Source organism: Rattus rattus, chromosome 12 (genome assembly GCF_011064425.1).
Source record: "Rattus rattus isolate New Zealand chromosome 12, Rrattus_CSIRO_v1, whole genome shotgun sequence".
NCBI classification, from domain to species: domain Eukaryota; kingdom Metazoa; phylum Chordata; class Mammalia; order Rodentia; family Muridae; genus Rattus; species Rattus rattus.
This window is the reverse complement of record NC_046165.1, coordinates 21657593-21680217: the sequence shown is the minus strand read 5'-3', so window position 1 is coordinate 21680217 and position 22625 is coordinate 21657593. Positions and strand designations below refer to the sequence as shown.

Genomic DNA, 22625 nt, shown 5'->3' with positions numbered 1-22625 from the left:
AGTTAGAAGGTCTACTCTCCTTCTGTTTTGGAGAGTTACAACTGCAAAAAAATCTCTCTGGCCTTGCATGGCAACAATATTTTTTTGATCTGGTGCAGGCTATCAGGGCCTGATGCATCCTCCCATGTCAGTGCTCAATCCCAGCACTCAGGAAGAGGAATGCTCTCTTGGCCCTGACATCTGCTGTGAAGGAGTAGTCAAACATGGGTTAATAATGACTACTGAGAGAGGGAAAATTAGTCTCCCCTTAGATGAGCCTTCTAGATGTTTGTCCAAGGTGAAATACCAAATGGATGGCCCTAAAAATCATACATACAGGCAACAGTAGACATACCCAACGGGTTGTTTTGATGGGTGTGTGTGTGTGTGTGTGTATGTGTGTGTGTGTGTGTGTGGTGTGTAAAACAATAATAATTGAAGGAAAAGGAAGCCATAAATATGGCTTGAGAAAGGAATGAGAAATGTGTGGGAGGAGTTAGGAAAAAGATGTAATTAAATTTTAAATTTAAAAATTGTCAATAAAAGTGGATCATTAAGAGCTATGTCAATTATGGGGGATAATGAAAACCTCCAACGTCTCCAGATGGAAGTCTTTATGAATTATGAATAAGTGAATAAATTCATCACCCCCTTTTCATACAAATCAATGGTTTGTGGTTTCTAGGAGCAAACAGCAGTGACCACAACTGCCTCTCCTAGCAAGCGGTCAATCTTTTGGTCCCCGAGTTCTTTCTTCAGTTTACAGGCTGCTATGCAGGTCCTCTCAGCTTGAGTTAGATACCTAAACATTAGTGAACACATGAACAGCCCTAGTCAGACCCCAAGATCTGGGCTCAAGCCTGTTCCTCTGAACATCTTGAAGACTAGTTGTCCCTCCTCTGAGTACAAAGAAAAAGAAGTGTGATTAATTAGAGCCCCCAACGGACTTCTCCTCAAAGTTCTGTTCTATTTCCAGTTGTCTGTAGAAAACCACCTAGTTAAGATTTTCATACCAAGGTATCAGTACACAATTTGTTTTTTTCACTGTTAGAAGGGCCTTCTGCTGTAGAAATGTACATTCAAGTCAGAGGCCCAAATTCCTTTGCAATTGTTTTGTTTTATACTTTCATGAGGAGTGTTTAAGACAACAATAGTGGTCAAGAATTAACATTTTTCCACTAAAACCAATTTTTTGATCTAATAAGAGTTACTTTCAAGGACCTGGAAATAATTACATTGTTCCTTTCCCAAATACACCATCTGCTGGGATGGGTCATGGTCCTCTACATGACTGTTTTTGGAAGCATAGAGAACATTCTTCTCCATTGTCTTCCCTCTCTGCAGGTTGTACATTGGTTGGAATCCGGTCTTGGAATTCTTCATTCTGCCTCTCTGAAGAAAAGGACAGGTACTTTATCAGAATAGGAGCCTTTCAGAAGAAATCCATTGGTCCCTGATTCCTACTAGATTTTAAAGGGCTAACACCAAGAATTGACTGCCATGTTAGTCCCTCTTAGGCCTCCAAACTTGGTAGTTAAATATTCAAAATGACACTTTCACCAGTTTTTGAGTTTGAACTTCCATGCAACATTTAAACAAAGTCTGGAAAAAGCAAAATAATTCTTTCGTTTTTATTTTCAGTTTCACAAGTTGTAAAAAGATTAGGCTTTGTCATGGGCAGCACATTGTATGTGAGGGAATCCTATTTCTTGGTTAGAAGGGAAGATTAAGAGAAACCTCCTGGAGGACTTGACAATGGGGACACTAGAGGAATGTGCTCCTCATTGTGCTCTCTCTGTACAGGAGAGAATCCCTTCAGGAAACACTGAAAAGCCTATTGATCAATGTTGATGCCACCCCAAGGAAACACCACTCAGATCCAATTCCAATACACGCATAGGTCCCACCATCTGTTAACTACTATACAATAGTCCTCGACGAGAACCTTTAACACTCACCTGAAGCATATTTCCAGAGAAAATATCGCCAAGTACCCTGAGAGCCATCAAATTCAAGTCGACAAATTCCACCCAAGTTAATTACAAAACATTTTAGATATTTAAAGAAATGAACCTGAAGAAGAGCAATGGAAAATATTACAACCTCTTGGGAATTTTTGGTTTGCAGACTCTTGTCAGGGTTCCAGACTAACCCATCCCCATGGTGAATAATTAATGATTCTGGTCCCTGAAGAAGGCGTTCAAGACCATGTATCCTCCCAGCTCCTGTCATTCATTGCCTCCATGGCCTCGGGTTGTATGGAACAAACCTGGATATCCCCAAGAGGAAGGCCTCTTACCTTCCTCAAGAAAACAGGATGGTTTTATGTCACCACCCTGTGCTGCACCAACCTGATGTGAAACCCTGTGCCAAGCTTACAAGGGACTCTGTACCAGCAGACTTTCCAGCTTTTGATGGGAAGCCCCTTGCAGGTGCACAGCTTGTAATGTCCCCAAGTCCCAGTGCCTTCTGCATCAGGCGATCACAACACACCTGTTAGGTGTTGATCACAACTTAGCAACCTATAGGCCTCTTGGCATGCTCACTGCTTGTGGTGTGACAGCCAGCGACCAAGAGGCCCACAGGACAAAAGTTTTTGGTCATGTGCAGTTTGGAAGAAAGAAAAAATTAAATGCAAGTCTCGGCGGCCAACAATTTAGCAGGTAGTCAGGCCAGGTTTGGTCAGGACACCTCCTGGTAAGTCTGGTGTCACTCATACCAGAAACCTTCAGTTTCTTCAGAACCTTACCTCAGTCCTTCGTGAGTGGTGGCAGATACCCATGAAAGGAAACTCAAAGAAACAAGAACAACATTCCTAGCAGGGTGTTGATTGGGCTCACTACAGCAAGCCTGACCTCTGACATTGGAAACTGGTAGCTGTGCCAATCACTTTGAAATCGCTTACAGAGTCCTGGTATTTTGTTCTAGAGAAGCATAAATGCTCCAAACAACAGAAGCGTGGCAAAGTCCATCTCTCTCTCTCAGCATTCCAAAAATGTTCCATTAATTGCAATGGTTCCTGTTGACTTCCCATGGGTTTCCACCATTGAATTTTTGTTGAGTTTCTAGCCAGTTCACCAGCTGAAATTCACCAGTTCACCAGGTTAATTCTCCTGTATCACACACCTTCTAATAATGAAGTAAGTAGACGGTAAAGGGAAAATTAGGAAACTGTATTTGCTATGTTGAAACAATTCAAAGAGAACAGTAAAGACTCAAACACAGAAGTGGCTCCTCTGAGGTCCTTGGCGGCAGCAGGGTACCAACCAAGATTCGGTCAGCTCTGCACTCTCGGCTCTCTTCAGGGTGCAAATTAAGAAAGACTGTGAGTGTTGCAGCTCAACGGGCCTCAGGGTGCCTAGCCCGGAAGCCCGGAAGTTACAAGTGTTACAGTCCTGTGCTCTCACCAGGCTTCAGGGTGACAGCCAACAGACCGTTGGCAAGTATTGCAGTTTGAATGCTCTTAGGGGCTTTGGCGTGCTAGCCAATAGCAATCCCTGGCAGAGTGAGTCTGCAGAGGGATCACTGACAGGGGTAACAAGCATAGCATAACAAGCATAGCATACCTCCTGTCGCTGGCAGGTCTTGAAGGCTTGAGTTGCAAATCTTCACAAGTCTTTGAAGCACTGCATCTTGGGTATTTCAAGTTGTTGCATGAATGAATTACCTTCTGCACCCAAAATGTGGAACCTTGGGGGCTGAAGGAAGAGGAGTCCCCCCTCCCCAACCTGCAGCTACAGGCAGAGCCTGGAGGCTGGTCTCAGAAAATTCCCTGCTTGGGGCAGGAGCCTCCAGTGTGGCAAGACTCTTAACCAGTCTGTCTCCTCTCCAAAAACGTGAAGGTATTCTTTCTCCGGAACATGTGAGGGCCAGGACACAGGTCAGAACCAGAAGACTGAACAGAGCCAGAATCCTGCCTGCCTGAGCACCTGGTTCTAGAGACCTCCTCCTCCTTCTCCTCTTCCTCCTCCTCCTTCTCTTCTTCCTCCTCCTCCTTCTCCTCTTCCTCCTCTTTCTCCTCTTCTTCCTCCTCCTTTTTTGGAGATTTTACTTTATTTATTTACAACATTTCCACCCCTCCTTCTTCTCCTCTTCCAAGTCTGGCCACCATTCCTCACAAATCCATGACCTCTTCTTTAGTTATTATTTACATACACATGTGCACATACAGAATATTACACACGCACACACACACATACACACACACACACATACACACACACACACACACACACACACACACACACACACACAACCTAATGAGTCCCATTAATGCTACTTATATGTTCATGTGTTTAGGGTTGACCACTTCTGGTTGGATAACATTAAGGAGCTCATCCCAAGACTCTTAGGAAGTTTCCCCATCCTTGCTACCTTGTTAGTTGGAGTCATTAGTATGTAGATACTATTTGGGCAAACATGTTGCTGACATTCTTGGGTGCAGCTTTCCTGTTACATCTAGAAAGATCTTGCAGCAGACACCCTGGTCCTCAGAACTGTCTTGCAGCAGGCACCCTGGTTTTCAGGCTCTTACAGCATCTCCATCTCCTCTTTATCAACTGTCTCTGAACCCTAAGTGTAGGGGTATCATTGTTGGTAAACCAATTGCCATTGGGCACCCCATGCTCACTTAGCATTTTGACCATTTGTAGATAGTTGTGGTCGTCTCCATCTACTGTAAAAAGAAGCATCTTTGATGAGGGCTGAGAGCCACACTTGTCTGCAGATAATTAATTAGAATGAAGCTAGGGTTAGGAAAATGGCAGAAGTAGGTTCTCCTACTATTAGTAGGTTCATGACCTCTAGGGTTATGGCATACTTAGTGACTACGTTAGTGACCTCTGGGTTATCTCCTCTGAGGTTACGATGTCATTAGTGGCTACGTTCACAGAACCAGGCATGAATTTCCTTCCATTAAACAGGTTCTAAGTTCACTAAGACACAGCCAGCGAGGTTTGCATTATTCCTAGAAGCTGGTTCATGGTTGGATGGTGACAGTGATAAGTCAGTGATAAGGCTGTGAATGACTCCTTGCCCTGGCAGTCCTGGCGATGTTTCTTCCTCTAGCACATTCTTGCTATTTCCTTATGATAACTTTTCAGGAATAGAATGCCTAACAAAGACAACACACTCTTCTCACCTATGGACTCTGGCTAAGACAGTCCATCCCCTTTTAATTATGAGTTAATTTCCCCTTATATCTGTGAGGAATCATCAGATTATGGCTACTATAAAGCATCCCTCTCATCAGCACTCCATCTATCAGTGAGCTCTACACAGTAGCACAAAGGAAGTTTAAGTGAGGTCATTTGGGAGGTGTTGAAATGGTGGAAATTCCATGGTTCAAACAAAAGTGAAAGGGAAGGAGCTGGAGGGAATGACTGTGTATAAAGGCACCCGGCCACTCAAGGCACACAGCCAGCAACTGATCCTACCATTCACTCCTGAGCCAGAGGTACCTTCCAAAGCATCATGATGCTCAAGGTATTGTAGCATTTGACGAAGCTTGCCTAAATTGTTTTTCTGGTTTGATCCTTCCTTTCTCAATCAGTTGGTCTTTTACTAGTCTTCTGCTCTGCTGCCGAATTGACATCTCAACTTTTCTCGTGGTCTCTGAGCTGCCTGATTGCTACCTGATAGTTCCCATCAGTTTTTGGCAGGTAACACGTGTGATCCCATTGCTTGCTCTTAGGCACTGTAAGTTCTCTTGGTTTCGTGTGTGTCCTCTGTGGGATAGGCGCACATCACATCTGTGATTATCTATGTGCTCTCATGGTCTCTGTAGTCTTTAAGTTGGATGACCTCACTTTCTGATTTGCCAGTTTGGAGAGCTGTGCACAAGGAGCTCACAAGGGCTCCTGACACTTATTATAAAATGACTCCATACTCATTAGTCACAGGATTTTACTAAAAAGATACACAAAGTCAAGTTCGCCTGCAAGACACTTGACTTGTAGATGAAGTAGGACTCACAGATATCTGAGCAGAGCCATCCCCCTGTAATCTCTCCCTTCAAGGGAGCGTTCACAGACCACATTCAGCACTATCAGGTCAGGGGAGCCCACTGGTCCGACATAAATCACACAAGCAATGCCTTGGGGTCTATGCGGCTGCCCCTCATCTGCTATTCGTCCAGCATTCAACTGGTACTTGGAAATTAAGCCAGCTGATTATTATTAAGTCAGCACTTTTCCTCCTTCCCTCCTCTTCTGCATATAAATATTCTGCATATCAAAACATTTATGAGTATGAAAAGCAGTATCATTATCTTCCTCAGCCCTAGCCAGAAACATCCACAGCAGAACCCTTTTGCTCTCTAAGCTGTCTTCTCTCCTTTTTCCTACTCCAAGCACTCTTGGTTTTTCTGTCAAAACTTCAAAAATGTAACAAATATTCCATTCTCTTGAAAATGACAGTCGTTATATGACCGGTAAATCTGGACTCTTAGGACTGAAACAGGAGAATTGTCACAAGTTCAAGGCCAGTCTAAGCTACATAGTGAGTCCAGGCTAGCCAGGGCCACATAGAAAAACCCTGCCTCAGAAAGAAAAAGAAAAAAAGAAAAAGAAGAGAAAACAAGGCTGGTGGGTAGTGAAAGTGAAAGATTTTCCTGCAGGCACTGGTTCTGTTCTGTGTCTCTATCCTGACCATGAGCCCAGCGTGAGAGACCTTAGTCCCTTCAGATTCTCCAGTCTGATAAATCTTCTGGCTATTGTTTGTAAATGAGCGACGTTGCAATCAGAGATGGACAGGAAGTTAAGCAATAACGTGATTGTCAGATGTGGAAAGGAAAATTACTAAATAGTTCACTAAAGAACTCCGAGCTAGGCATGTGGTGAGAGCCCTTTCCAGTTGGGTATTTTTGAATTATATTTTCCTGTGAAGGGACATAGAATCAAAATTATTACCTATGCACTGAAAAGCTTGATATTTAAACGAATTGCTAAGTCCTCTGGAGATGCCAATCATTCTACCCTGAGGGCTTGTGTTTGGTTTGATCACCTTCTACACGCAATGGTCACAAAGCACAACGTCCTTCCACCCTCCTCCCACCCTGGTCTAGGCTTCCCTTCACGATTCTCCATCACCTCTTTTGTCATGTGCTTACCAACCTGCATCTTTCCACATCCTCATGGGCAACAATGTACAATGCACTTGGAACACTCATTTTCGTACCTGACACAAATCGAGTAGGAGCAGTGCTTAGCAATCTGAATGCACTTCCCGTTCAGATGTCCCCACTTTGTGGACACTTGTCCTTCTATCCTCCCCTCTGCCTAGGCTCCTCCTACCATGTTTTGTTGACATCATCTGCTGAGCAGCCCACATTATCAGTGTGACTGGGCAAAGAACCTCATTACTGCACATTTCCATCTCCCCGTGCCTACTGAGCAATCAATTGCTTTGCAGAAAGGAAACTCAATTACATCAAGCAGGTTTCTTCTCACGAAGGAAAGCTCTTTACTGGGAGGTCTCAAATAAAGTGAGTGGATACAGACTGGGTGTGCGGTTCTAACCTTCTTCTCTTTGAAGTCTGTCACAGAGAGCTTTGCCAGTATGATTCACGGCTTGAGAGTGGGCCACCTGACAGATGGCGTCATTCAGCGGAGCAAGAGGATGATCCTGGACTCTCTGGGCGTTGGTTTCCTGGGGACAGGCACGGAAGTGTTCCATAATGTCACCCAATATAGTAAAGTAAGAAGTTCAGACTTTGCTTTCAAGATGAAGAAACAAACACGCATGCACAGACGGACTCCCAAGGTCTATACCTGTTTTCAACCCACTCCACTTAGATTGGTGTGCACAGCATAGTCCTGTACATTTGTATCAGTCCCTCTTTTTCATAATCTCATTTTTAAAGTCCATTCCTACCCATAACTAATTCAGTCTTAACACCATCCATTGGTAACATCTCACGGCTATTTATTTGTAGAACCAAAAGTACATTTCGACCCAAAAATTTCAGAAGTGAAATTTTCCACTTCTGAAGTTACCTCAGACAGCATGTTCATGAACTATTTTCTGGAGGAAACTCTATTCAAGTTCTCTGAGCAGAAAGTGGGCATGTCCACAGGAGATACAAGGAGACACAGCAGATATTCTCAATAGCATGTACTTGGTGTGCCTCATTTTGTCTCCCATCTCCAGTACTTACCCCAAGATCAAATAAGAGTAGATTCAGACTTGCTTGCATGGAGCTTCTAGATCATGACTTGGGGATAAGCAGATCTATGTCCTCCTCCCTATAAGGTTAATGCTGTATATTCCTTTGCAAGGAAGATCCACATCTGGGACAGCTGGTCTACCCTCACAGGGATCCCGTGAGGCCTGACTCCAGGATGAAGAGTAACTCTTGGAATGCCAACTCAGTGTAGTGTTGCATTAACTGGTGTCCCTCTGTTCCAGATCTACAGTTCCAACACCTCCAGCACCGTTTGGGGTCGACCAGACTTCAGGCTCCCTCCCACATATGCTGCTTTTGTTAACGGTGTCGCTGTAAGAAAGTTTGTCAATCTTTTCTTTAATTAAATCATTACAGCTCCAGAGGCAGGAAGGAGATCCCTGAGGTTCAGAAATCTGAGGTTGCTTGCCCTTCCTCCTCATTTTCCTGTCTCTACAATAAAGTAGTACTTCCCCCCACAAATTATAAAGTAGAAGGGGATCTCGATTAAAAACACTCATAAAGTATTATAATTCTAGACATAGCAAAAGAAAAGAAGTAGGATGTGTATTATCCAAACATAATGCCTTTTTTGATTCCTTCTGTCATGGCTCCCAGTGTCTATTCATCATCAATCGACAGTTGCTTATTCAGAAAGAAAGAATGAAAAATTGGGGAAAAATTAGAACTTTTCATCTGATAGATAACTTTCATGTTGTATCAGGGAATGCCTACAAGTCTGTGTGTGTGTGTGTGTGTGTGTGTGTGTGTGTGTGTGTGTGTGTGTGTGTGAGAGAGAGAGAGAGAGAGAGAGAGAGAGGAGATGGGGGAGAGCATGTTGGGATTCAAGAGTCATAATAACTTGTTTGTGGGGACAGTCTCTCAGACTAATGGAAGTAAAGCCACAGCATGTCCTTCAGGTAATATAAAACCCACTAGCCACATTGGATAGGCATAAAAATCTATGTTTAAATCATTTTCTGATTGTTACTAATGTTTCATATATGGAAAAAATAAATGGCTTAGATGAAAAAGGACAAAACCTTAGGACATAAAATAATCATTTTAAGATACAGCTTAGTAGGTAATGTAGGTTCGAGAGCTCTTTGCTGTTCTTGCAACTTTGATAAAATTTTTAAATTCCTTCATAACCGATACACAGAAAATATATGACCCAAAATATAATAAATGATATTAAATTTTTAGTATGTCTTGTTTCAAAGTAAAGGAAGAAGGAAAGTACAGCCTTGCCAGGGAAAGTATAGATCTTCCCAGGAGCTCTGGTCTCAGCATCCTCTAGAAAATCACTAGCTACTCTCCAGGGCCCCGCTGTGAGGAGACAGAGGAGCCAAGGACAACTGTTGACCCAGCATGAGGTTAGGAACCACAACCAGTTACTGCTGGGCCTGGGGCTCACCCTTCAGTGTGGCTAATACATAAGCTAATTTTTTTCTTTGCAAACAGTATCAATTTTTATATCTTGTTTTTCTTTTCTTTCTTACTTTTTAAATTGTAGTTTGTTTGCTTTTTGTGTTTGTTTGCCAGTCTGAGAGAGAGAGAGAGAGAGAGAGAGAGAGAGAGAGAGAGAGGAATTGGATAAGTTGGGATGTGGGAAAGATCTGGGAGAGGGGGGAGGAGAATTATGATTAAAATATATTCTATGAATTTTTAATAAAATTAATTAAAATAATTAAATATTTAAGGTATTTAAAAATTAAAAATAACCACAACCAATTTTTAGGGTATAATATCAGATAATGAGGTTCCCCCAAATTCTCAAGATCATTGCTAAATTAAAAGCCAGACCAAAAGCCAGTGTATTCAAGGGCATTTCTGAGGGTGTTAGTTTGTATCTATTCATACAGATTCACTCCATGGATTTTGATGACACGTGGCACCCTGCCACCCACCCTTCCGGGGCTGTCCTACCTGTGCTCACAGCTTTATCGGAAGCCCTGCCTCAGACGCCAAAGTTTTCTGGCCTTGACCTGCTGCTGGCGTTCAACGTTGGTATTGAAGTACAAGGACGATTGTTGCACTTCTCCAAGGAGGCCAAGGACATACCAAAGAGGTATAGAGAGCCTGAACCCATCAAGAAGCGCCACACTTTCCCCTGCCTGTCAGTAGCTGTCTGTGAAGAGCTGTGGGCTACACTGCCCCCTGCCTGTCAGTAGCTGTCTGTGTAGAGCTGTCTGGCTGTAGATGCTGGCGCAAACCGTTCCCCTCACAGCTGAAGGATACACCATTTTCAGCCCTATAACAAGCCCCAGGTCTCTATAGAAAGGTGTGATTTGGAAATGATTATGAAAACCTCCCTTGGGACTATAAAGCCAATCTAGCTACTAAAACCGTGAGGAAAGTTTCGGGTCCGTCACTCCAAGGTGTCTCCTATCACTTGCATTCAGGAGTATTCTGGGTATCACTGGATCCCCCTTATGCTGGAATTACAGGCAGTTGTGAGCCACAAGTTGTAAGTCTTGGAATGAAATCCGGGTCCTCCGCAAAAGCAGTACATACTCTTAAGTGTTGGACCATCTCTCCGGCCCCCATAATTTTTTAAATTGAATTTTTATTCTCTAAATGTTTCACCATTGATTCATGGTGTATTGATCACTCCCTCTGTCCAGCTCTCCCACTTAATCTTCCTCTCGGCTGAGATCTTATTCTTATTTATTTATTTCTTTCTTTATTTATTTATTTATTTATTTGTAACCCTGAGTCTAATTGGTGCTACCCATATGCACCCATGTGTGTGTGATCATACACCAGGGCGTGAGCAACCTACCAACAGGCACATCCTTAAAGGGGTGACGCTCCCCCCTACTTACTACTGCAATGTGTCTCCAATAGGGTTGGGGTCTGGTTACCCCCTCCTTGGGCTTCGTCACACAAGAGTAGCACCGTGAGCTTGATGTGTACAACAGTCATGCCATGTCTGCAAGTCCGCATCCCATAGCTTTCCTCCCATCTACCAGTCCTTAAATTCTTTTCTGCCATCTTCTTCCAAGTTCCCTGAGCCTTGGACAGTGAGAAGTTGGTAAAGATGGGTAACCCATCAACAGCTCAGAGCCATTTGTAATCATCGTTTTGGCCAGTGGGGAGTCTCCGCCCTCTTTAATCTCTGCCTCCTTCAAAAAGAAGCTTCTCCGATAGCAGCACAGGTGTAAGTACAAATACTTGGAATGCAGATTAGTGGCATGACCATTTAGCAAAACAACAGTAGATTCCAGCCCACGGCCCTTCTTCAGACCTTTGACCTCCCTAGTCGTGGGCTTTGACCAGGCTTACGGCTCCAGATATAAAAGCTCTCCTGTGGAGCAGTTGGTTACACCCATGATTTTCATGCCATTACTGCACCAATTGGGCAAATCTCACCAGCATGTCACTTAGTGTTGTAGCGCACAATGTCCAGTGATAGCAATGGCTTGAATTGCTTTGGGTCCCTTTGTGGCCTCCCTGAACAACAACTTGTAGGCAGGTAGCCCTTGCCTGATGCTGAGATTTTCACTTACTAACTCATGTCTACTGGAAGAGGCATTGTCTGCCCATGCAGAGTACCTCTTTTAAATCTCTCTTTATTTATAAAATATTATACATTTTAATTAGCTTACAATTTAATGAATGCTCACAAGATTTCATCCTGTATCCTTAGTTTTGACTAAAGCAGCCCCAGGCTGCATTTCCCCAACTTGAACTTTTAGCCTGGGTGTTCCACTGACTTCTCTCATCCCTTGGGTCCTACTGTCCTCTCCAATTAGCTGTTCTTCTTGGGTCGGAAGACTGGTGGTTTCCATACAACTTTCCCATGCGCCCTTTGCTTTGATTACCTCTCTGGCTAACATCTCATTTCCCCATTTCCCGGGCCCTCCATATTTGAAACTTTCCAACCCCAATATCTCCTTCTCCACTTTCGTTCTACCTGTATTTTACTATCCTCTCTTCCTTATGGTAACCATACCATGCCTGTTCCTAGATTCCTGGATATACTCATATACTCATATACTTCCACATATACTCAAAGTTAAGTGTACTAACCAAGAGATTCAAAGCTAGGATCCACATATAAGAGATAACATGTGGTGTTTGTCACTCAGTATAGTTTTCTCCACTTCCGCCCATCACCTGCAAATTTAATGATTTATTTTTTCTTTGCAGCGGAGTAACATCCCATCATCTCTATGTAGCACATTTTTATCCATCCACCCATCGGTTGAATTACTTGCTTTTGTCTTCCAGGTTCCATCCTCCCTCTGTGGTGGGGACTCTGGGAAGTGCTGCTGCCACATCCAAGTTTTTGGGGCTCAGCTTAACAAAGTGCCGTGAGGCCTTGGCTATTGCTGTTTCCCATGCCGGGGCGCCCATAGCAAATGCTGCCACTCAGACTAAGCCCCTTCATATCGGCAATGCAGCCAAGCATGGGATGGAAGCCACCTTTCTGGCAATGCTGGGCCTCCAAGGAAACAAACAGATCTTGGACCTGGGGTCAGGGTTTGGCGCCTTCTATGCCAACTACTCCCCCAAAGACCTTCCAAGCCTGGATTCTCACATCTGGCTCTTGGACCAGCAGGACGTGGCCTTTAAGAGCTTCCCGGCACATCTGGCTACCCACTGGGTGGCAGACGCAGCCGCAGCTGTGAGAAAGCACCTCGTGACTTCAGAAAGAGCCCTGCTTCCTGCTGACCACATCGAGAGAATCATGCTCAGGATCCCTGATGTCCAGTACGTAAACAGGCCCTTCCCGGACTCAGAGCATGAAGCCCGTCATTCCTTCCAGTATGTGGCCTGTGCCATGCTGCTCGACGGTAGCGTCACTGTCCCATCCTTCTATAGCCAGAAGGTCAACAGGCCTCAGGTGAAAGAGTTGCTCAAGAAGGTGGAACTGGAACATCCTCCCGACAACCTGCCGAGCTTCAACACGCTCTACTGTGAAATAAGCATCACTCTAAAGGATGGAACCACTTTCACCGAGCGCTCTGACACCTTCTATGGTCACTGGAGGAAACCACTGAGCCAGGAGGATCTGCACAAGAAGTTCCGCCTCAAAGATTCTAGGCGAGGACACAGTAGAAAGCCTTATAAAGGTAGTAGAAAAACTAGAAGACCTAGAAGACTGCACCACGCTAACCAGACTTCTGAAAGGACCCTCTGTCCAAGACGAGGCTTCCAAACTATCCAGCATATTCTCATTCCATCACACAAGTTTGCCCAAGTTTACCAATATCTAAACAAGGTTGCAATGGAAGAGATACAATGTTTTAGTTTACTGCTCCATATGCCCAGCCATGAATGCAGCAAGGTGGATAGTCCAGAAACAAGAGAGAAGTGTATTTAGAAGGAGTCTTGTCCTATAAGTTTGGTAGAAACCAGTCCTACCACCTTTAAACAACGCAGGATCTGATGTGTATTCACAAGGGTTAAAGTCTAAGTCACCTGTTGTCTGCTTATAATCTTTTCTGAGGAATTATTTATTAGCTCCGGGAACTTCATAGATGTAGAGGAATGTGCATGTGGCTGGCTGCAGAGGGAGCAAGCTTGGTCTACCCACCAATTATCCAGAGAGGGTGGGTACTGCCCAACCCTCCTCTCTGCAATGGCTGGTTTGAGGGAGTGGCAGGCACCTTGTATTCTTCCACATATAGCCTTGAATCCTTCTGCTTCAGCTTCTCTTCTGCAGAGATAAGACAATCTGAGCTGCAGCAGGGAAGGCTTAAGACCCATAGTTTCACTCTTTCTATGAATTAGTCTGTTACCTCAAAAATTATTTTGAGAAAATTTGAGAAGTTGGAGACAATAAAAATGAAAGGGGGAACATTGCAAATGTGTGGGTAATGAAGATATTAACCACCAAGTACACAGATATCACATTAGCAACTGTGCTGAAATATCTACTGAATTCCTGCCGTTCTCAAGAACAGAACAGGCACTTAGTTCCAGATATTGACTTGCAAGTGTTCACAGAGAAGTACATTGGGTAACCATTTGAGATCTCCAGCAGAATGAGTTAGTTCTCAGTTCATAGGGGTAAAATGTAATTAGAAAAGTGATCATCTGGGCTGGAGAGACAGCTCAGTGGTTAAGAGCCTGACTGCTCTTTCCAGAGGTCCTGAGTTCAAATCCCAGCCATCACGTGATGGCTCATAGCCATGTGTAATGGAGTCTGATGCCCTCTTCTGGTGTCTGAAGACAGCTATGGTGTACTCATAATAAATAAATAAATAAATAAATAAATAAATAAATAAATAAATCCTTACCTTAAAAAAAAGTGATAATCCAATGGAAGAAAAGAAAAAAAAAGGCAGAATGATACATACACAAAGAAAATATAATGTTTAGAAATCACCATAGAAAGTGATAGAATCCCAAAACAACAACAACAACAACAACAACAAAACCAAACAAAGAAAAAAGTCAAAAAATAAGTACTCCAGCTAGGTAGAATGGAGATTGTTAGAATATGCTCCTTTTTTAAAAAACATGCTTAGCAGTCTTATTGATACTGTGTGATCACCCACCTGAAGCACACCATTCAAGGACGGATAGTAAACTTGCGCTCACATTGCCATAGCTGAGTTCTGGAAGGCTACCGTTACCTCTAAAGCCTCCTACACACCTATTTGACATAAGTCCCGGTGCCCACCTCCAATACCTATCCCAATATGAGCTTCTTTTATTTTTCTATTTTTATTTTTTTAACAGACAGAGGAACAGTATCCAAATTTAAAAAAAAATCAATAAGAAAAGGGATACATAACAACTGACACTGAGGAAATTTAAAGAATCCTTAGGTCTTACTTCGAAAGCCTGAATTCCCCAAAATTGGAAAATTTTAATGAAATGGATGGTTTTATAGAAAAATACCACTTACCAAAGTTAAATCAAGATCATATAAACAATTTAAATAGCCCTACAACCCTGAAAAAAAAAAACCAAAAAAACAGAAGCAGTCATTACAAGACTCCCAACCAAGAAAAGCCCAAGGCCAGATGGGGATGGGGCAGAATTCTACCAGACTTACTTTTTTTTTTGAAATTTTAATTTATTTTATTTATTTATTTATTTATTTATTTATTTATTTATTTATTTATTTATTTTTGGAGCTGGGGACCGAACCCAGGGCCTTGCGCTTGCTAGGCAAGCGCTCTACCAATGAGCTAAATCCCCAACCCCCTTAATTCTTTCTTAGATATATTTATTTACATTTCAAATGTTATTCCCTAAAAAAAAAATACGGAAGGCTTCACGAATCTGCATGTTGTCCTTTCAGGGGCCATGCTAATCTACTCTGTATCGTTCCAGTATCACTGAAGCGAGCACCCAGTGTGAGCCTTTAAAATATAGTTTTGTCTTTTCAACGTATTTCATATGATCGGAGCCCTACAATGGAGAGGCACATGTACTTGGCTTCTGTCACTGAAGTGGGTTGGATAGTTTTCCACTTGGGGATCAACACTTTATTCCCCTCCCTTTGTTGCTGTTAACGTCTAGAGTAGCTTGTATGGGAAACCTCATGAAATTCAGATAAACACAAGCCTGCTATTCAATTACCACATGACGGTGAGGACTTCGTACCCGCCAAGGGATGTACCAAGTCCAGGTGATTGGATGCACAATGAAACAAGCCTAGCCTCCAGTTCGCAGGAGCCTACATTCCAGTGTGACTGGACATGGAGCCACCTTGGTGCCTGCTCTGGTTAGGCCCCACTGCCTGTTTTCCCATCCTGGTGTAGCTGTCAGGATCTGAGTGTGTTGGGGTCCTAAGTAGAAGAGCCTTCCCTTAATGCAATTAAACGCAGTCATTCCTGGGCCGTGACACAACCAGGGACACCTTGGAAATGAAGCTTCCCAGTCAATTCGAGCAGGAGCTAGCACAGAACAAGGCTAGAGGGAGTCAAATTAGGAGGAAGTCAGCATTCCTGCCAGGGTTGTGACAAGCCTGTGAAGTGTATGCACAAATGTGGGGTCCTTCCCCACCGGCAGAAAGCCACCCGCAACTGCACATGTTGTGAATCATTTTTAATCATTTAGAAAACAATTTTGTTGATCCTGTCTTCAGCCCTACATAAAAAAAAAAAAAAAATGAGAGAATTGAGGGTAGTGGGTGACTTGTTGGGTAAAGAGCTCACCACGTCCCATGAGGATCAACTTCATTCAGCTCTCAGGTATCCACAGGGAAAGCCAGGCATGCTGGCCTGCACCTGTAACCCCAGCACTGTGGAGGCAGAGACGGAAAGAACCGGGGAGCTCACAGGCCAACCAGTGCGGCCAAGCAGTGAGCTCCAGGTTCAGTGAGAAATCCTGTCTCATAAGGCGGAGAGCAATGGAAGCCACCAACATCAAGCTCTGGCCTCCACTCATGCACACATGCACACATGCACACATGGCAAATGCACAGACAGACAGACAGACAGAATAAAGAAAGAAAATGCCATCTGATAGTTGACAAAAACTAAGAATTCGGTATGTTTCCTACAGTTGAGTAATTTACTAGCTACCATCCCAGTGCCTATATTCTGGGCACCAATTCTTTCTATCTGTACAGCCTGTGAAAACAACGCAAGACACATAACTTCTAAAAATGCCACGACTTTATGTGAACCCGGAAGAACACGAGAGCTAAAATTAGTCCGGCCTTCTGGCTCATTCATAAACTCAAAAGTTTCCATCCCCACTTCATGTAAATTCTCCCTGCTTTTTATTGGAGCTTATGTTACAAAGCAACCACCAGTTACCTCTGGATCTCCAGGGCAAAGTCCAGGGGTAAGTCAGAAGCCCATTTGTCCCAAATGTGGCATGATGGTGTTGCTTTTTTTTTTTTTTTAAAAAGTGGTGACTCAATGAAGAATGCTAGTGCAGAAGATGCACGGATTGAATAATTTAATGATGGCTACCCAGGTATAACGGAGATCATACTTCAAGTGCCTGTGAGGCCACAGAGTGTGTAGTTCATTTGGTCAGAGCTAAGCTATTTTTACTTCAACAGATTCTTCCAATTATTTCCTCTAAGACACCATGTTCTAAATATATTATAAAACACCCCTCTTCCTACCTGTCTTACTAAGAACATTATGCCCAACGGCCCTTGCCATGAACCCGTATTTCAGTGCCATGTCGTTGGTAGTAGCCCTCTGGGGTTTACTTACATCGTTTATTCTGCCCAGGATCCTCGACCTCTCAGAAGAGCAGTCTGAGTGAGAGAGAGGGGTTGTCGGGCGTCTGACAGTGTGCTGCTGAGAAGGGCTAAAGTCTCAGGTGTCCTCTGCTTCTCAACACCGCAGTGTTGGGAACAGAAGCTCCTAAACCCTGAACACATAACAAACCGGTTGTAAGCAAGCTTTCATTCAAATACCCGGCTAACCAGGTAAATGAAGAGTGAATCCATGAGTGTCATTGGGAAATAGTTAAAGCAACCACGATTTAACTTACCCGAAAGATTTACTGTATGAATTTATTTCCTTTCAGAAAAAGCCGGTGAATTTGAAAGAGTGCCCCAGCTCTTACCTCCATTAAACACAGTTCATCACCGTCACCACACTCAACTGAGACTTTCACTATACTCTGTCTCTGGAAGAGAAGTCAACGGGTTAACGGGTCATGCTGACAGGATGGCAGTTATGTTTACATGTGGAAAGGAAGAGAGGGATAAAGTATGGCCAAGTGTCTTGCGAGTCAGGAAACTCAACCCCTGTTTCCCTTTTTCTATCTCACAGTCATGACATACAGACATGCGTTAAAGTCAATATGCAGGAGGCCTCAGCCCCTACACAAAGAGCTACCTACGGGCAACTAAGGAACGCTGAGAGCAGGAGAAAGGATCTTCCCCAGGGAGAGCATGAAAAAAAATCATTATCAAATACCACATGATTGGTCCTAAAGACATATATACATGTAACATTATACAGACTGAGCAGGTTATATATAGGAATAAATATGTATATACATATATACATGCACATATACATCATATACATATGCATGCTTACATTACATATACCTATACATAAAGATTACATATATGTATAGATTGCTTTAACAATGAGTGAAAAAAGGAGGCCATACATTTGAAGGAGACTGGGGAGGAATACAGGAAAGGGTTTGAAGGGATGAAAAGCAAGGGAGAAAGGCAATTATATTTATATCACCATCTCGACACTAAAAGTCAATAAAACAACCAATAATACACAGAATTGGCTAGAGGACCTTTGATAAAGGTGGCACACAATAGAAGACAGGAAACACTGTGGGTTGTCATAGCTTCAGTGAAGCTTCAGTGCCAAGTGGGCCCCACAGACATACAGAACATTGGTGTCCTAAGGATAGAAATAACGAGGCTTCATCAACCACGCATAATCCTGAAACCTCGAGCTCGGCTACCCATGGCAACAAAGTGCTAAATAGTCGGAGTTCGATACAAAGTGAAAGTATATTCTTTAAAAGCATTTAAGATAACCTCATAGTTTGTAAATAAAATAAAGTGAAAACAAACCAGAACAAAGAGCTATGTTTACGTGCCGGGATGAAAACATTTTAAAGGTTAGTTTTGAGGCGTACAGGGCAATGCTGTCTTAGACATGAAAACAGGCCTCAGCGTCCGGCCTGCAGAGCAACCGTCTGGACAAAGTTTGCTACAGAGGGAAATCCTCAAAATGCTAGTAACAAAATATCTCATTTCACCCTGTCTCCCCCTACCTCTCTCTGGCTTTTTGAGATTTAACATTATATTTATGTCATAATGTTGAGAAGTTCTTCAAAGATGGCGTTGCACTGTGCCTCTGACTTTCCTCGCCCTTGCGAAACTCTCTTTGAATATAGATTCACTGCAGAGTACAGCAAAGGAGACCGAAAAACTCTGTGGCAGCCTCGGCAGCCCCAAGCAGATACCGAAGGCCTGGGGTTCTGTAGAGTCTCTAGGATTGACATCACTCGCCTGCAGTTCCAGGAGGCTGACGTGTGGCACTGGCAGAGGAAGGCAGGGGCAGCAGTGGACCCCTTCTTGCAGGAAAGAGAAGGTAGGCAGGTGTACTCGGGTTTTCCCCAGACCTTAGGCTTCCCATTCTGAGGCTAGGTCTTCCCAACCTCAGTTGATCCTCTCTGGAATAGAGAGAGCTCTGCCAGGTGATTCTAAGAATTGACAAGACCAACTACGTCATAACTAGGTCCAGTTCTCTCTGCGGGGTGCATCCAGGGTATCTTGAAATTGTAAGAATGGGGCTTTAAAGTAACTTTAAACCCTGTAACCCCAGCTCCTGAGAGGCAGAGACAGACCACAGAGGTGGATCTCTACAAGTTCAAGAACAGCTTCGTTAACATTCCACGCTACCCAGCGCTACCCAGCCAGATCCTGTATCAAATAAAGAGAATAAGTAAATAAGTCAAAAGCATACCTGAAACACTTGTAAATTTACCTTTTATTTGAGGTAAATCAAAAAGTCATGCTTGCACTGAAAGAGCCCCCAGAACGCAAATGTTACGTGTGATTTCTGAAGCCTCAAGGCTTCAAAGCATGGCCTTCACCTCACCACCATTACATAATGGGACAGCATCTGCAGGTGACAGCGTACATCTCTCCAGCTGGTTTTGGAAGCCAAGAGAAACTGGGAGTCTGTCAACTGGAGCACTGAAGCAATCAATCCCCTCAGGTTCATCAGAAAGCATTATCACTATTGGTTTCAGTCCAGAAAGCTTGACATAACTGGCCTCAGGTGTGGACTAGGCATTACACCATTTTTTAAAAGATATTTTATTTTATTTTATTTATGTGAGTACAGTGTCACCAGAAGAGGGTTTCTGATCCATTACATATGGTTGTGAGCCACCACGTGGTTGCTGGGATCTGAACTCAGAATCTCAGTCAGTGCTCTTAACCGCTGAGACCTCTCTGTAGCCCACTGTTTTTTTCCACCCCTGTTGGTTCTCATGTGCAGCAGAATCACAGCACCACAGACCCGGGCTGGACACAGAAGGATCCAAAAATGGCAAGGGAGCCCGCGACACTTTGCAGAAGACGGTTTTAAAGTTACTGAGCACCAATTAAAATGAACGCTTCACGGCTTGAGGCTAACTCTCCGGGTACGACAACAGCAGTAAGCACAGGGAAGTTCAAGTCCGCCAAGTCCTGTGCACGCGTCCCCACCCGCTCTCCCACACACGGTTCTTCTCTTCTGCATGGCTCTCTTTCAAGTGGTTAAGGACGTGTATCTGCTTGGCTTTGGGAGTAAATGCCTTCGCCCTCAGAATGAGGAACACACCTGTATTAACACACCCAAGTAAACCGAGCAGAAACACTAAATAATTCCGAATGTCTCACGGCCACACGAGCTAAGAATCACAATCCAGCCACGAGGTAGAGTGTGGAAGGGCCCCCCGGAGCAACTGAAAATTAGAGCTACACATTAGCCTCCAGAAAAAAGGGAGACTAGACGTCACAAAAAGGGTGGGTTTTACACGGAGAGATGGATAGATAAATAGATGGGTCTGCTTTGTAAGCAATTCTTAATAAAATATGATATTCAACCCCTCCCATATACCTCATTTGCTCTCTCTCAAATTCTCAGCCTCTCTTTCTTTAGTTGTTTTACACGAATGCTTTCTGGCTCTATAGTGTTCTTTACATGACTACGAATTTCAGGCCTGACTTCTTGATATTGAATAACCAATCGGTGTCCCCAGAGAAAACGATCTTTACCCGGGAGGGGGAAAAAGCCGATCTCTCCTGTTCTTGTCATTCGTAAGTTACCTGTAGCTCTTTGTTTGAGACCCTCCCACTTCCACAGTCACGTGCCTATCAGCGTTGCTCTCGTTCTGGTCCTGTTGCGTCATCTTTAAGACATCCGGGGTATAGCTTCCACGCCATTCCTAGGACGTCATTTCCAGGACGTCATTCCCAGGACGTCATTCCCACCCCCTCTTCCATGGGGATCCCTGAGGCTTAGGCGCAGAAGCTGTGTTGTGGATACAGCAGATGGGACTGGGCTCCACACCGTCACTTTGATCAATTGTGTGTGTGTGTGTTTTAATGATCTCCATCTGTCGCAAATAGAAGTTTCTTCGATGAGGGTTGAGGGCCTCGTCTACAAGGATAAGTATTTACAATAGAATTAGGAGTTATACATGTACACGGAGCAATGAAAAACAGACTCACACATGGCCGCGTGAGTATTTATGTCTGTACACTTGTTTGTGGAAACATTAATCTCAAGGAAATTCACAAACGTGCTGCAGCGTAAGTATACTTTGAGGACATAAACTTGGAGAAAGAAGCTAGACACCCAAAATATCAAAACAAACAAAACAAAACAAAACAAAAAACCCAAACCAAAACGACAACAATAAAAGCAGTGCATATCTCTGTTAATGAATTACTCAGAAGAGGAAAAATCCATGGAGACAGAAAGTAGATAGATGTCCCTGTAGGCTGACGCGGGAGGAGAAAACAGAGTCATCGATTAATGAATGCAATTTCATTTGGGGCAATGGAAAAATTCTGGAGCTGAATGGTGGTGATGGTGGGGCAGCATAGTGGTGTACGAGATCTTACCCACCTAAAACAGTCACAGCGGTAAGCTTTATGCTATGTGTAATTCACCAAAAGAAATAGAAGAAGGAAAAGACAGAAAAGGGGAAGGATGTTGACAGAGAGGAGACAGAGGCTGTATGTTGTCGACTGCTGAATGTGAAATGTGACAGGGACTGATTTCTGTTTGGGTCCTTAATGACCCTGGACCACTTTCTACCTACTTTATCTCTAAAGCTCAGTTCTCAACGGGCGTGGGTCAAGTGTTGGCTACAGTCAACAAGACAACGTAGAGCAGAAAGACGTGAGTGGGGCTGCAGCAGGCACGTCTTGATGCTCACCTTCAGAAACCAGCAGCCTGGCTCTGTCACAGTCCAGCCCCATCACTGCTACTTGCTCTTTCTTGTCACTTTCTAAGCCAGTGAAACTGTCCCGGTAGAAACCTGGCTGCAGCAACTCTGCATCTGGGCCCGCGAGTGCCCCCTCGTGGCGCCTGGGGCTGGGGCTGAAGTACAACGTCCCAGCAAACTCTAGCTGGGGATGTTAGCTGACTGAAGCCTCCAGCTTTGCTCGCCCAGTGCCAAGTGCATCCCAGGGACTCAGTGGAGCCTGTCATTTCCTCTTCTGCGGGTAGAGGGCTCCAGAGAAGCATAAACTAGTTTTTAAGACGTGGGTCAGGGAGGATAATCTTTAAAAGAAATAAATGGCAAAGGACTAGTAGATAGTGACGTCCAAGAAACTTATTTCAAAGAAGAGCGTCAATACCGGAACACAAGTATTTTTCGGTCTTTGTTTTTTTTAATTTTACACAGTAAAATTTTGCGTTTCTCGAGTTCCAAAGCTGGAACGTGAAGTATTTTTAATTAAGAATACTGAGTCGCGGGGTCTGGGCTTCATCTTCTCCAAAACTGGGAGGCGAAGAACGCCTTAGGGGTCTTATAACAGATCCATTTCTTGAAAAACTTGTATTGGCTA

At 43.8% G+C, this 22625-nt stretch overlaps 1 protein-coding gene and 1 pseudogene across 1 annotated transcript; one reads left to right on the top strand and one right to left on the bottom strand.

The window, feature by feature from the left end:
• The first annotated feature begins 5356 nt into the window (after positions 1–5356).
• Acod1 (aconitate decarboxylase 1) lies at positions 5357–13946 on the top strand. The gene is made up of 5 exons (XM_032918250.1): positions 5357–5463; positions 7513–7674; positions 8386–8475; positions 10006–10211; positions 12377–13946. Exons 1-5 carry the CDS (start codon positions 5452–5454, stop codon positions 13470–13472), a joined length of 1566 nt encoding a protein of 521 aa, XP_032774141.1. The 5' UTR covers positions 5357–5451; the 3' UTR covers positions 13473–13946.
• Positions 13947–15361: 1415 nt separating this feature from the next.
• Positions 15362–15457, bottom strand: LOC116914184 (annotated as a pseudogene).
• Between the last annotated feature and the right edge of the window lie 7168 nt (positions 15458–22625).